General features: G+C 42.3%; 1 protein-coding gene across 4 annotated transcripts in view; it reads right to left on the reverse strand.

The window, feature by feature from the left end:
• FAR2 (fatty acyl-CoA reductase 2) overlaps positions 1-16,032 on the reverse strand; it is a 227,128-nt gene that overhangs the window by 24,269 nt on the left and 186,827 nt on the right. For all 4 annotated transcript variants that reach the window (XM_038387279.2, XM_038387278.2, XM_038387277.2 and 1 more), the window contains 2 exons: positions 8,568-8,686; positions 703-770 (listed from right to left, as the gene is read on the reverse strand). In XM_038387279.2, coding sequence (XP_038243207.1) covers positions 703-770; positions 8,568-8,686 — 187 coding nt within the window. The remainder of the gene's footprint in view (positions 1-702; positions 771-8,567; positions 8,687-16,032) is intronic.

A 16,032-nucleotide genomic window follows, 5' to 3' on the forward strand; every position in this document is an offset into this window, starting at 1 on the left:
CAATATTTCTATTGACAAGATTTTTGCAATGAAAGGCAAACTCTGTTAAATTAAGTCTGTTCTTTCCAGGGTCATCTTTTCAAGTGAATCAAAGACATTTCTATTTCAAGACTGTACCCTTAAGGTGCGCCATAGAAACATGAAGAAACGGCTCTTATTTTCTCTTCATATACTAACTTTTTCTATTCTGATAATTAGAGCGGCCTTTGGAAATTACATCATTCATGTCAAGGGTTTTCTAACTGGATTTAAACACAATAAAGCAAACAAGAGGAAATTTAGGTCTGGATATTTATAGCATCTTCCTATGGAACTTGAAGTCATGACCTCCTACTCCTTTCTTCACAACCTTAAAAGTTCAGCAAAGCACTCAAGCATGTGTTTTGATGAACGGGGATGGGATTATTCAAACACGTAAAATTAAGCATGTGCTTAAACGCTTTGATGAGCAGGAATGAGATTATTCACACGTTTAAAATGAAGCACATGCTTCAGCTTTTCTGAACTGGGGGTTACGTTTGATCTGTGAAACCTCTGCACGCAGCACACCTGTTCACTGTAAAGGGAGCTCCACATGTTGAGCACTTACAGGGTCAGGCTGCTGCTAGTGAGTCTGTCAGCTAAAACCAGGACCATTTTTTCCATGTCTGGAACCCAGTAACCCCACTGATGGTTTGTTTTCTTGCTTCAGTTAGAACTTACCTATATCTCCCCAGCAGAAAGGGTTGATTCCACCTGTTGTACAGTTGTACACCATCATTGTTTTTGGTCTGGAAAATACATGATGTGAAAAATGAAGGAAATTTAAAAATGTGGAAAGAAAACAGAAAAAAATTATCCAGTTATCTTGAGGTGGGGCTTAAAATCATGAACAAGAGAATGGGAGCAAGAAATACTTTAACTGAAATATGACAATTATGTCTCACTGTACTATTTCAGTTTATGGGACAGCTTTGTAATTTCACTGCCTTCAGTGGAGATAATTAGGTACAAATGAGAGTAGACTTTATCTCTATATAGTTTAATCCAAGCTAACTAGATAATAAGTAATCAAACAAAATACATTCTAAAAATAAAAAATATCTTACTTGTACATAGGGTCTTTCATCCCCAAATGCTTTAAATCTATACACAACATACAGCACTAATGAAATGCAGCTACATCTGAGGTGAAGCATGACAACCAAACAGCACAGTAGTGAGATGAGGGCAAATGTTAGCCATGGACACTAGATCTCTTATTGATTTCAATGGGAGTAGTGCCTATCTTACTTAGGTGCTTTTGAAAATCCCAATGGTTGCCTATCTGTAGGGTGACCATATTTCCCTACGCTGAATATGGGGCACCGGGTAAAATTATTCATATTCTATGCATCCGATGAAGTGAGCTGTAGCTCACCAAAGCTTATACTCAAATAAATTTGTTAGTCTCTAAGGTGCCACAAGTACTCCTCGTATTCTAGCGAGTTCAAAGGCAATCAATCAGAGCTATGCAGTACAGATGTTCAAATTAACATCAAGTTGACAGCCCGCATTAAAAAGAAATACCGCGTAGTTGAATTATTTTTATTTACCTTCTTATCTTTAAGGCTTTCGGGTTCACACAGGGAGGGGTGACATACACACCCCTATCCTCCTACACACACATGGGGAGAGGTGACACCCACACACTCTCGTATGCCTCTGTCACACAGGGGGGTGAGCGACTGACCCTCCCCTCCCCTCCCTTGCAAAGTCAAAGTCACATGCTCCCCCTCCCCAGATTTCTGCCAGGGTTCACACCAGAATGTGGCCAGCAGCAGCCTTTCAGCACTGTGCGGGAGGGAAGGGACAGGAGCTGCTACCAACCACAGGGGAGGTGGAGGAGAGGAAAGGGATGACCTGGCCCATGTATTTGCAGAGCTCATCTCTTCTTTTCTCCCCCTGACCCCTGTGGCTGAAAGCAGCTTGTCCCTTCCTGTCCACTCAGTGTCAAAAGACAGCTAACACTTCCAGGCTGCTGCTGGCCACCGACATAACCCAACTGCCTCCTGTCCTCCCTGCTACAGCGTGGGCAGGAAGTGGTTAAGCCCTAAGGATGCATTGTGCACCAAGGCCCAGGAAACCTGACTGCTGGGGCTACAGTAAGTGAATGTATAACAAACAACAAATCTTAATTTAACATACATGTGAAAGCCATTAGGCAAGAATACATCAAGCCACACAAAGCCTTATAATGAAGCATGAAAGTCAACAGCTCATAAAACGAGGACACTAAACAAGGTTCATCCTATATATAAATGCAAAATACAATTAAAAAGTGAAGATTAATCAAATCCAGCCAGTGAATCTAGGTTGTGTATGCAATCAATCAATAAATAACAGATTTGGCTTGAGATAAATTATCTATACTTCAGTTATTAAACAAACTATGAAAACAATAAAGGAAAGTATTAATAAAAGCAGTTTTTATTTACTGCAGAGTTTCTCTTAATGTGTTGTAACTCATTTGTCCAAGCCAAAGTCAGGGAGACACGATGTGCTTTAAAAATCATTTACTTGAAAGATGCCACTTTTGCTAGATCAAAAAAACAGTGGTGATTTGGGGCAATTCTTGCATTTTCCCCAATTTTCCCCAAAATAATGTGTTTCATTTACCCAGATGGGAGAGAGAGAATCAAAACCTGGAATGAGGTTGCAAGTTCTGTCCACATTTCTCTGATGTATTTCAAGATAATAGAAATGTATGTTAGAAATGCTCAGACTCTCCCTTTAGATTTACATACCACAAAATATTTCATTTCAACATGGAGTGGTTTTGCCAGCCAAATGAAGTCTGTAATGATAATCTGTAATTGCTTTTGAGTCCCACAGGTGTTAAACAAGGGAACTACAGAAAAAACATAGTTAAATTAGAGGGTAGGGAATTGTTTAATAAATTGCATCGTAGCCCACACTGTCAGCTGTAGATTATTGCATTTAGCAGTATTATTGTGTAGAAATTACATTGGAGAAGACTATGCTATTCCATATTATGTTTACCATGAGCCTGCTCATGACTGGCTATGCACAGGTACACAAGGAGATGAAGAGGGTGCAACAAGTCTTCTTCCTTCCAACTTCTTTTTGCCATGTAGCAAACACAAGGACAGAGGGATTAGCCCTCTCCTTATGGGTAGTGAGCATGGGTAAGAAAGGGAACTGACCTGAGTTATAGTTCAGCTCTGCTACACAGTCTTCAGGCCTGATTCTGAGTTACATTAAGGTCCTTTTGACATCATGCTGGCAGCGTATAGAGGCCATAAATGTAATTTATGCTTCCTTGAAGGCCTCTTATACTGTCCAAGTGGTGTAACAGGGCTTTAGTATCAATAAGAATCAAGTCAGCTGTATAGCTGTGAGGATACATCACTTAACTTTTCTGTGCTTCAATTTTCTCATCTGTAAGATAAATAGCAACATACTAAATGCTCCCTGTGGGCAGTGCATCTCTGCACCTTCCGACTGCCTTGAAGACCTCATCTAGTGCTACACTTCTGCTTAGAAAAACACCAACTTGCTCCATGCCTGGGGTTACTCATTTCAGTCACCTCTGTGAACATACTGGGTAAAGTTTTCAAAAATGTCAAGATGAGTTTGGGTTCTACATCACTTAGGTGCTTTAAAAAAAACCCTCTTACCCATTTTGACAGGTTAGAGGTAAAACCTGGCTATTTCCCCGGACATATATAAAGAGAATTTAGAGAACATTTTTCAAAGATGTCCAGCTGGTGTCAGTCACTGTTTAAATACATTCTATACTTACATTGATTATTTAAAGTGTGTTTCTTATTTTGTAAAATAAAAAGCACATCAAGTAAGCAGTTTATCTTTGTCCTACAACTTGCCATGCACTATCTCGGTTCTTGCATAATGCCCATCATTGTGGTATCTAACCTCCTCCCAAAATTATGAAATGTACATATAAACTAAATCTCTTTCTCTTTTCTGTGCTCCTTGCAAAGCATTAACTATTTGTTTTAATTTTTGGTTGTGGTGTCACTGTGGGAAGGTTAGGTCAAAAAAGTGGGTTCTGCATTGTGCTTTGAAGATACTGAAGTTCATAGTCATCCTGATCTGTCTGGGGAGTGAGTTCCAGGTTCATAAGCCAGTCATTGAGAACACGCTACTTTCTGTATTCATGAGTTTCACACTTGAGGTTGACAATTCTCTTGTTCCAATGGAATGTGGTTGTCATAGGGCATTCAAGTCACACGGATGAAATGGTCACTCATGTAACATGGGTAAATTCCACAGAGGGCTCTGAAGAGGAGGACTGAAATCTTACATTTCACCAGGTAATCAACAAGGAACGTGTCAGTAAAGTGGAGTGATGGGCTCTCAGCAGCCATGCATTGCTGGGCACATGGACTACTGTGATCTGAACCAGCATTTTAAGTTCTTTGGTTTCATACTCAGATACAGAGAATTACAGGAATATGGCCTAATGGTCACAAATGCATGAATCACCACAGTTAACTCCAAATCTGACAAGAGGAGGCCTAGTTTTCTTGCCGGGAGAAGATGGAAAAAGACTTTTTTCACTGCCATGGCTGGCATCCAGAAGCAGTGAGGAGATCGGGTGAATACTGAACAGCAGTGACTTAATCTGAGGACAGATGCCTTCAGAGAAGGGTAGTGTTATAGAGGTGAGGAATTCTTGGAAGTGCTTCCTTCTCCCTTACCAAGATTCAGTTTCAGGAGACTTTTCTTCATTTAATTGCTGATTACAACCAAGGCCTTGGATAGCTGAGAAATGGTGGTGTTTTCAGCTGATGAGAAGCTAATGTAGGGCTGTGTGTTATCTGCTCATTGTTGGCATTGTAGTTCATGTTGATCAGTCTCCCTTGTGATTTCATATCGATGTTGAATGGCTGAGAGAACAGATCTTTGAGGAACTCCAAAGATGTGAGTTCTGCAGATGAAGGAGCAGAAATCAGTCATGCCTTTCTGGTTGCGATCTGAGCGGAATGACTGAAGTCATTGTGGCATGATCCTAGTAATCCCTGCTGCATGTCTGAAGCAGGACATCAGATAGATGGTATTATGGTCAAGCACTACAAGTGTAGATGAAGGGCCCTTGTCCATGGCTAAAGGATGTTCATCCCTCAGTGCTAATAGGACTCTCTCTGTTCCATATCTAGGATTGAAGCTTGACTGGGAGGGGTCAAAGATATTGTTAGCAGATGTTTGTCTCCCCCCGTCGTAAGTTTGTACAAAAATGGCTGTTATATGACTGCATACAATTGGCAGTAAATTTATACCAATCTGCATTCTGGGTCCTGGTTTGCACTTCCTGTTTGCATTTCTTCCAGATAAGACTTGGATTGGGGAGAAGTGTTGGGTGATGGTTGTGGCTGGTTTTGACAGAGACCTGGGTGTGAACCAATTGGCAAAGGTTCTGAATACCTTTGGGCATTATGCTGTTGCTATGGGAAGAAGCAACACTGCTCAAACTCCACTCTAGAGTAGCAGAAAGGGGGTCTGCAAGTAGGAGCCATTTCTACCTCCACTATTTTAGGTGCAGGCATTAGGCAGTTTGGAAATGATGGAAGGTGTAGTTTTCCTAGTCCCTGTGGTAAGATAGGCCCCTCTTTCTCCTAGAGGGGGAATGGGTTGGGGTTTCAAAGCTCACAGATTCAGGAAGTCTGGCTCTGGGCCTCTCTCTGCTTCCTGCTTTGCTGGTAAGACAGCACTCCTCAGTCTATGGAGGGTGCTTCTCCCTGGTTAAGGGAAGTGGCATTTGTTTTTTGGACTTGGAGCGGTGTGCTGTCATTCGCTTGTGCTGGTCACTCCTCTCCTTTGCCTGTTGCTGTTGGGTGGGAATGAGGAAAAAAATGAAACTGCAAAGTCTAAACTGCTTTTAAGGCTCATTGCTGGCTCCCCATATTCTGGCTCTTGTTTGTGGGTTTTCTTCAGCCTAGGCTCAAGGGATAAAGGATAAGACTGGCTTTCATGTCTTTTCTTTTTTGTGTTGTATTGATTTCACATAAATACTTAGGCCTCTATAATAATCCATGAAACTTACAGCATAGTTTCCACTACACACAGATTTAAATGTCAGAGCAAGAAGTTAAATGGGAAAAGATGCTAAATCTTTAATGTGGCTTATACATGTGTGTTTACCAGGCAAACAACTGGGGTTTAATATCATTTTCCCCACCCCCTCCTCACATGAACCTGTAACATAATTACCTATTTAAATCATGCAATTTTTTTCAAAACAAAATATTCCATCTATGAAACACCACATCCATTTGGAAAACACCCGTATGAATAGCTGATTTAATGCACTGGTTGGGAAAGGGGGACAATTAAATGACTAACTTGACAACTCAAGAGAAGAAGAACCTTGTGATTAATGTTCTGGAGTTTTAAAATTCCATTTCTCTGGCAAGAGCTGCCTTTTTAAATAACTCAGTGTTATTTAATGGCAGTAACCATGTAGGGCAGGAAATACAAAAAAAGAAGTCGAATTTTAAAGGTTCAGGACTGTAGTTAGCTGGAGAAAAGTTACTGCTGAAGAGAGAAACTAGGGTCTCCCATCTGTGCTTGTACTGCACAGAGGAACGGGTATTGGTCATAGTATGTGAGTAAGGATCCCATCTGGCCAATGACTACAAGGAGAGCTCTCTACCTGCAGAGATGAAGTAAATCCTCAGCCCTCATATCCAGAAGCCATACTGAGGACAAAGTGTTGCTGGTATTGTCCAGTCCCTGCCCACAAAACAGGCTTTGCCATGTGAATTACAAAAACTCACAGTAGATTGGCATGACAGTGTGCCACCTGTCTCTGCTGGGCTCCTTGAGTTTGTGCCTCTTTCCCCCTTGAATATGCACTTGGACAGTTGCAATAATCCTGGGTGTGGCTCTTTCTTGATTGGGGGTGGGGAGAAGTGGTGCTATGTCCCAAATGCCACCCACTTGTGGCACCATAATGAGACACCACTTACAGTACATTGTGCAGATGCAAGTCTCCTTTCCTTTTTTACATGAGCATCAATGTTTAAATGATCATCAGTGGGCCTCTGAATTAATACCCCACTGAGATGAGTAGGACAGTTCAAAATCCTCAGAGCTGTTGTTCAAGGCTCTCTGCAGACTCTTCTCTGAATCAGTTTTGACTTGTTTACATGGGGGATTTTTCTAGTTACATTGGTATAATCATATCAGTAAAATTAAACTGCAGGTGTTATACAAGTATAACAACTCTTCATATTAAGCATACGAGTGGCTTTTTCACCTTATCTTATACTGCTTTCAAAATGATATAAGCTAAACCAGAAAAGGGCACTTTTATATTGCAATAAGAATGTCCACATGGAGGCCTGGTCTATACTACGTTGACATAAGTATGGAAAAATCCACAGCCCTGAGTGGTGTAGTTAAGCCAACTTAAGTCCTCATGTAGAATTCTTCCATTGACCTAGCTACTGCCTCTCAGGAAGGTGGATTACCTACACCGATGGGAGAATCCCTTCCGTCATCATACGTAGAGTCTACAGTGAAGCACTACTAAGGCCCAGCTGTTCTGTTGTAGCATTTTAAGCATATACCAGCCTGGAGAGTTCTACTGGTATAAGTATAGCAATTTAAAGTCACACCCTACCTTAACTTCCCCATGTAGACAAGCTCTGACACTCAGTTCACATTTTAGAGGTTTTCTCTGAAACCATAACAGATGAAGACTTACTTTTTTAAAATGAAAGCTGATATTCTGCAGTGTAATACAGCTGCTTCAGAGAGGTGATGATGTTGCATATGGGTGTATATTGACTTTTTCTAAGGGTTGCTCATATCATATTCATGGCTTGCCCCGGCTGTAGGAGTCTGTGCCCAGTTGTAAGCTGGCTAATAAGGATAGTGTTATTAATGAGTGTAACTGGAGGTGAGCTCTGCCTCATGAACTTAGTATACTAAGCCAGACAACACCAGCTAAATATAAGGGACACATTCTGAAAACTCATGTATTTACTGTGGCAAAACTCCCAATAAAATCCATAGGAGATTTTTGTGAGTAAGGATTTAGCCCATATAGAATCCAGAGGACACTCCTCACCAGGTTCTAACATTTTCCCCTCCTTGCCACCCCTCACCCCCATGGACATATTTATTTGCCCTCTTGTTTACACGCAGCCACCCTCTGAAACCTGTATTCCACCAATTTTCCTTAGGTTAAAGAGGGTCTAGAAGACTAGACAGCCTTTTCAACTTTTCAACACCATTCCCACTTTGATTAATTAATATTTTTACAGTTCTATGTATTCATGTGTATGTCCCATACTTTATAAGTGCTAAGTAATGATCTTACTGACCAAAGAGATTCCTGCAGAGTGGCATAAGAAGCTCCCCCACATCCCAGGATATGTCTTCATGGCTTCTGTAGCACTTTTAGCCTTTACCACACCCAGGAAAGAAGATACTGAACTTGGGAATCAAATGCTGCTGTATCATGAAGTCTAAGCTGGATGATATTTGCTGTCCCATTAAAATCCATATTGTACCATAATACCTTACCAGCAATCTGAGAAACAAGCGCTCATCCCTACCTGTGAACTGCTGTGTACCATCCAGCCGCTAGGATGAGGTTGATGACGACATCTACTGGAATCAGATCTGCTACTGCATCATTATTAACTTTGACAGTTTGCAGAATCCCTTTACCAGCCTGTGTGACAGAGGGAAAGAGTCAGTGACAATATGCCATGACAGGATTTCCTTGGCCTAGAGAGCAGGCAGCATTCCTTAGTCACTTTTCAAGCCCACTGTGCAAAACAGAAGATCAGTCTGCCTCTGTGGAGAGCCAGCGCTTTATATTCTTGTGTGGATCAAATTGTTTAGTGTTGTCAGAGGAAGTTGGAAATGTGATGCGCAAATGTCAGTAGAAGTGTATAAAAAGGCAGTGGCCTTGTGTAACTCATGATGCTAAAAGGACATCCAGCAAGACAGACATTTTTTATGTTTTATGGTAAAATTTTCAAAAGCACCTAAATGACTTAGGAGCTAAAATTCTATTTTCAAAAATCACATGGGAGCTTAAGTCCTATTGATTTTCAATGAAACATAGGCTCCTCAGTGCCTAAATGTAACATTTTTAATGTGTTCAAATGACTTGGGGACCTAAATTCTATTCTCAAAAGCCATGTAGGGATTTAGGAGCCAATGTCTCTTGAAAGTCAATAAGCACTCTAGAAATGGCTCTTAAGTCACTTAAGTGCTTTTGAAAATTTTACCCCAATCTTTTGGATTTAGCTATACATCCATTCTGAAGTTTACCTTCCATGCTATGATTTGTTCCTAAAGTACCATCAGTGTGTGTGGTACTTAAACAAGACATGGTCCTTTCTCTGAGGGCTTACAGTTATAGGATATGTCTTCACTGCTGCAACGCAGTGTAATTCAGCTCAAGGTTACATACGTGAGCTCGCTTCAATCTCACTAGCTTGGGTCCTGGAACAGTGAAAGCACAGCTGTGTGAGTTTCAGCGCTGGCTACCCAGGGTTCTAGGTGGCTTTGTACAGCCTGCACTGAAGGTCACACTGCTGTTGCTTCACTGTTCTGGAACCCAAGCTAGCTAGATTAAAGCTAGCTCATGTGTGTCTACTGTGACAGGGTCAGGCCAGATGGCTACAGGAGAGTGATAGAAGGCAGATATATTAGCCCCAGGTTAATTAGGTCCCTTTTCCTTGAGTAAGGTAATAGGGAAGGTTCCAGAACAATCAGGAACTTTCTGGAAACAATTAAGGCAGACAGGCTGATTAGAACACCTGCAGCCAATCAAGAAGCTGCTAGAATCAATTAAGACAGGCAGGCTAATCAGGGCACCTGGGTTTAAAAAGGAGCTCACTTCAGTTTGTGGTGCATGCGAGGAGCTGAGAACAAGAGGCGCAAGAAGCTGAGGGTGAGAAGGCGTACTACTGGAGGACTGAGAAGTACAAGCATTATCAGACATCAGGAGGAAGGTCCTGTGGGGAGAATAAAGAAGGTGTTGGGAGGAGGCCATGGGAAAGTAGCCCAGGGAGTTGTAGCTGTCACACAGCTGTTACAGGAGCCACTGTAGACAGCTGCAATCCACAGGGCCCTGGGCTGGAACCCGGAGTAGAGGGCGGGCCTGGGTTCTCCCCATTCCTCCATCCCCCCAGCTCCCTAATTGATACCGGAGGAGTTGAACTGGACTGTGGGTTCCACCAGAGGGGAAGGTCTCTGACCTGTTCCCCGATCCACTAGGTGGATGAGCAGAGGCTGCGGGGATTGTTCTTCTTCCTTTCCCCATGCTGGCCAGTGATGAGGCTAACTGAGTGAATGGCAGATTTGAGCCACGAATGTGGCCAAACTGAGGGCTGTTGTGAACCTCTGAGGTGAGAAAATCCGCCAATAAGCGCAGGACCCACCAAGGCAGAGGAGGAACTTTGTCACACTACTCAAGGTGCGGTCACGGTCTAGACACATTCTAAGTTAAGATGTAACTTTGTTGAGTGCCAATGACAAATGCTGTGAAGAAGGGAGGAGGAAGTTAGAGCCATAAGATAATGGGCTTGATTTAGTTGGTAATGCACTTCTCGGGGGTTCCAAAATGATTTGTTTTTAATTTAGTGTTCGTGATGATGGTTCTGTGCAAGGGAGATGAGTGTTTGGAGGCTTCATGGAAAAGTCTTTTAAAGAGGGACTTGAAGGAGCAAGGGTAGCAGCATGGCAGACTGGATCAGCCAGGCTGTTTCAGAGTGGGGGGCACGAGACACGGAGGTGAAAGTTGGGGAAGGAAACTAAGAAAGTGTGTTGGGCATGAGGCCTACGTGCAAATAGCTGAGTGAAAAGTTATGAGGATAAAGAGAGAAAGGCAGGAGTTAAGCAGTGTAATGCCTGGACTACAAGGACAAGGGACCTGAATTTGATGTAGAAGGCAATAGAAAAATCAGTGAAGGGATCTGGACAGCGAAGGATGCAGTAACATCAGCAGGAAAGAAAATGTTTCTGCATCTGCATTTTGGGCAGCTGTGAGAGACTAGGGAGGAGATGATTGGTGTTACAAGAAAAGATTTGGAGCCAATGTAATCAGTGATCTTCAAGACAGATTGAAGAGAGATGATTCAAGATAGGTTATGTCCAAACTCCAAAGCTAACTGTGAAGCGATACAGAGGGATTTCACAAAACCAAGGTGAATGGGACACAAAGCAGCAGATGAAATTCAACACTGATAAGGGCTGAGTAATTCACATGGAAAAAATAATCCCAACTACATATATATAATGATGGGTTTTAAATTAGCTCAAGAAAGATCTTGGAATCACCTGAAAACTTCAGCTTAATGTTCAGCAGTGGTCAAAAAAGCTAACAGAATACTAGGAACTATTAGGAAAGGGATAGAAAATAAGAAAGAAAATATCATAAAGCATAATATAAATCTAAGGTGTATCCACACCTTGAATACGGTGTTCAGTTCTGGTCACCCCATCTCAAAAAGGATATGGTAGAACTGGAACAGGTTCAGAGAAGGACAACAAAGATGATCAAGGGTATGGAATGGCTTGCATACGAGCAGAGACAAAAAGATTAGGGCTGTTCATCTTAGAAAAAAGACTCAGAACAGGAATATGATAGAAGTCTTTAAAATCATGAATGGTGTGGGAAAAGTGAATATATATGTGTGTTATTTACCCTTCCCACAATACAGAAACCAGAGGACACCATGAAATTAATAGGCAGCAGGTTTAATACAAACAAGAGGGAGTACTGTTTCACATAATGTAGTTAACCCATGGAATTAATTGCCATGGGATGTTGTGAGGGCCAAAAGTATAACTGAGTTCAAAAAAGAAGTAGGTAAGTTCATGGAGGATAGGTCCATCAATGGCTATTAGCCAAGATGGTCAGGAACACAACTTCATGCTCAGGGTCACCCTAAACCTTTGACTGCAAGAAGCCAGGACGGGAAGACGGTGCTGGATCATTCCAACTTCATTGTTTTGAATATTCCCCTGGAAGCTCTGATACTGGCCACTTTCAGAGACTGGATACTGGGCTACATGGACCATTGGTCTGACCCACTATGACCATTCTTATCTTCCTCTACCACTCCTGAGCTGCCCATGCCTCTCAGGGCCTTTGTGTGGCTTTTTAATGTCCATGTGTGTGGTGAATGACACACACTGTCAGGATCCAAAGAGGAGAGCAGAGTGCTGGTTAACGGTGAGCTGCAGGGAAAAGGAGAGCGATGAGCAAAAGGACAAACTTGATGGAAGCTGCCAAAAATCCTTTCCCCAACCTCTCCTTCCCGCTAAGGCAGGAGTGGAGCTTGCACAGGAAGTGGGGGAGAGAGCAGAGATACTCAGCAGTCACAAGGTGGGGAGAGAGAGAAAGAGGATTTTACAACATCACCTATTTATAAGCAATGTTCCAATGTGCTCATCACATCAGACTACTGTGATACAATTCTATTTTGTCTGTCTGTACCTCCCTCGGATAATGACGTAGCTTGCTAGCTGTGAAAGGTTGAGGACCACTGCTATAAACAAACAGAGCATGTCCAGCCCTGCATAATTACTTGTCTGAAATCTGGGATGAAAAACCCTTGCTAGAATGACAGTTTTTAAAGTTTGTTCTTAGCCCATGAACAATGCACATGTTTTGTGTCATTCTGATGCTTATTAAAGATATTAGTCACAAGAAAGTTGCAGATAAGGTATAATCATGTAAGCTTCCCCACCCAGCTCTGACAATGTACCTCAATCATATCCTGCAGCATATCCTTCTGTTGTTCTAGTCTTCGGCCACAAAACAACTCTGCTGAAACACTTCAGTTCTAACTTACAACATCACCTTCTGCTAGCCCATTCCTAGGCTAAACACCACTGGCAGCGGCATGTAGAACATGTGTACCTACACACTGCAGTAAAAAGCACACCATGTCCATGCTGCAGTGTGGTGTGAAAGGTTCTGGCCAAGGAAAGGCAGCGGGGAAAGGCTTCAGCTGTTCCCTGCTGCCAGAGCCTTTCACTGCAGCAAGGGAAGGCTCAGACTTTCTCCACTGCCTCCCCCCTTCCGTCCCGCCAGAACCACCCCCGGTTGCTGGAGTCTTTCACTGTAGCAGGGAAAGTCTCCAGTAATGGGCAGGCAGCGGGACACTACACTGCTAAAAAAGTAGCAATGTAGACAGGGAGGCACAACTTGGGCGAGTAGAGAGCTGTGTAGGGTATGTACTCAAGTACTTACTCACAGCTTTCAGCCAGGCCTCCACTTGACTCACCTAAGCCCTGCCTCACCAGCTACATGGCTACCAATACCTGGGCTGGGGAGCTATGCACAGACGTACCTGCCACCCGAACAAGTGTACTATGTAGATGCAACCTTAGTGCTCTCTTCAGAAGAAGCAGCCAATCATGTTGAATTCTGAATTTTGTGATGTGGACAAATGGTGATCACATACAGGTGGACAAACTCACGTTCACTTGTGCCCCCAATTACTACTTGAACCCACTAGAAGAGAGAGGCTGATGCATACTTATTTACCTATTTTAGTAGTTATGACATGTTATAAACACACACTGTATTCATATTGATGGAATATACATTTGAAGTAGATCTTTGATATATAAATAAATATTAATATATAAATAATTCAACAAATTGAATGCTGCACATTATTTGGTTCATTATATATGGTACACTATTTCTGTATAAGGCATGGTCTAATTTTTATATCAGATTGCTGACATTTTCTTTTTGGTATAATAAAAGCTACTTCAACTGAGGTCTCTGAGATCACTTCCCTGTTTGAGTTTGACATTTTTAGGCAGTATCCCAGCGGAAGAGCTCAGGGGCCAATCACAATTCAGGACACAGACCAAAAGCAGAGTTATTCCCCACACCAGCTAATCATAGCTTTGTAGGGGGGAAGGAAGGCTGTGCTACACTAAGACATAACTCTTCAGTTATAGTCTAGCAGAAATGTGATTCACTTCACACAACCTCTGAAATCAACAGATAAACCAAAGCTTCTCTTCCCAGCAAAAGAAGCAATTTGAGGCAAAGGGAAATAAATCACTTTATGCAATAAAGCAGAGCTCTGCCCCCTCACATGGTGTATTTAACAGAAACATATGTATTTATGCAGACAAATTATTAGACTCTCATCTCCATATAAATGCTAATGAGGGGGAAAAGTTCAAAAGGTTTGGAGTTCAGGTTCAGTTTGGATAAAGCAGCCAAAAGATGCTTATCTGAACTATCTGCATATCTGCAAAATTGTTCTGGAAAAACTGTCAAATCTCTTATATTTATAGGATGCCAATAACTGCAATATATAGGAACAAAAGTCACTTTGCTTGACGAGCACAGAAAATCACGCAAATGGATTTTTGCTTTTGTCATCATAGGTTTCAACCACTAACCTTCAATTATTCCTTCTTCCCTCATCATTGCACATAGGATCAAAAGAATGGGCTCTGAAAACAGATAGACTTGGATCCATTCAGATCTCCTCAGCTAGGGAAGTCCAGCACCCAACATTGAGAACATCCTGCTTTCAGCTCCTGAAAGTTTCACCCTAAGGACTTCTAATTTCTATGTCCCAGATTAATTAATTTGTCTTGAGTGATCACTGATAGTCAGTCTCTGATGTAACCTGCCTCAAGACCACTAAGGGATTTCAAGATAAGGACCAGGACTTTGAATTAGGCAGAGAAGGAAACTTAACCTGGGAGGGCACACGTGTGATATGCTCTAAGCTACTTGTCCTGTTCAAAGTATATATGTTGGACAAGGTGGAGTTTTTGCTTGACCTTGACCAACAGACCTACTTAGAGGAAGTCCAGCCCTGAGAAGATGAACAGGTGGATCACAGTTGATAGTTTGTCATTTGCAATGGCTAGACATGGTCTCCTGCCAATCAGAAATGAAAAAATGTGTTCCTCATGAATTTCATTCACTAGTTATCATGAAACAGAGATTCAAACAAGTATTAAGCTAAGAGCATGCATTTTTTCCCACTTTCTGCCTGGTCCTGCACTCAATGAAGTCAAAGGGAAAATTTCAATGGTGCAAGAACAAATCCTTGAAGAATAGATGTATACTTTTTATGGAGGGCCTTTTTGGTAGTGTATTAGAGTGGTCTGCCCATTTAGGACCTGCAGAGTCAGGGAGCAGCAAGCCCTAGCCTCCAGAGAATCCCAGGAGGCAGGTGTTGGGAACCAGCTGATCCAGCTAAGCGGCAGCTAAAGAGTGGCTCTGGTTTCCAGCTGGAAGATATAAAAGTGAGGACCAAACTCTGGAAGTGGGGAGGGGTCAGGCAAGAGAGACAAACAGTTCCCTGGACAGCAGCACTAGGCTCCAACAGGGCAAGTAAGCCCTGTGGTTCCCCCGAGGCAAAGGGAAGGTTGTGACCCTCAAGCTACTGGGTGGGCACAGGACCTGCAGTATCAGTCCAGGTCAGGACTATCACTTTTGTTACATTTTCCATATTTTTTGCATTTCTATGTCAGAAAAATAACAGAACCCGTATAAAGGGATATAACATAGTTGAGCATGGCTAACTGTTTTCCCCAAGCTGGTGGACGGACCCACCGGAGGACAGTAGTTCCTGTGAAATGTGATGACCATCCGAGTCCAGTTCTTAGGAGATTCTGTGATGTGAACACCTTCATCCTATCTAATGAACACTGACATTCTTTTTAGTCTCAACAGAGGTAAAGGTAATCCCTCCAATGTCAGTGTTCATGCACACTGGTAGGGTAGAGTGGCGAAACTTGCACTGATGCTGCCTGTGCTTCTATTGTGTCCTTGGCTAAACTTCAGTCTCCAGGGCCGATGATCTAGCCCTTTTCATGAGTATTAACTTAAATGAAACATTTTAAGAACACTGATACTTTTCTATACTCACTCAGTTATGGCAGTGCTCTACAGAAATGGTTTTCAACCTTTTTTCATTTGCGGACCCCTAAAAAAATGTGAACAGAGGTGCAGACCCCTTTGATAATTCAACCTGTGATCCACGGACCCCTACCACAGAAGACAGCCTG

This window comes from Dermochelys coriacea, chromosome 1, assembly GCF_009764565.3.
Source record: "Dermochelys coriacea isolate rDerCor1 chromosome 1, rDerCor1.pri.v4, whole genome shotgun sequence".
Lineage (NCBI taxonomy): Eukaryota > Metazoa > Chordata > Testudines > Dermochelyidae > Dermochelys > Dermochelys coriacea.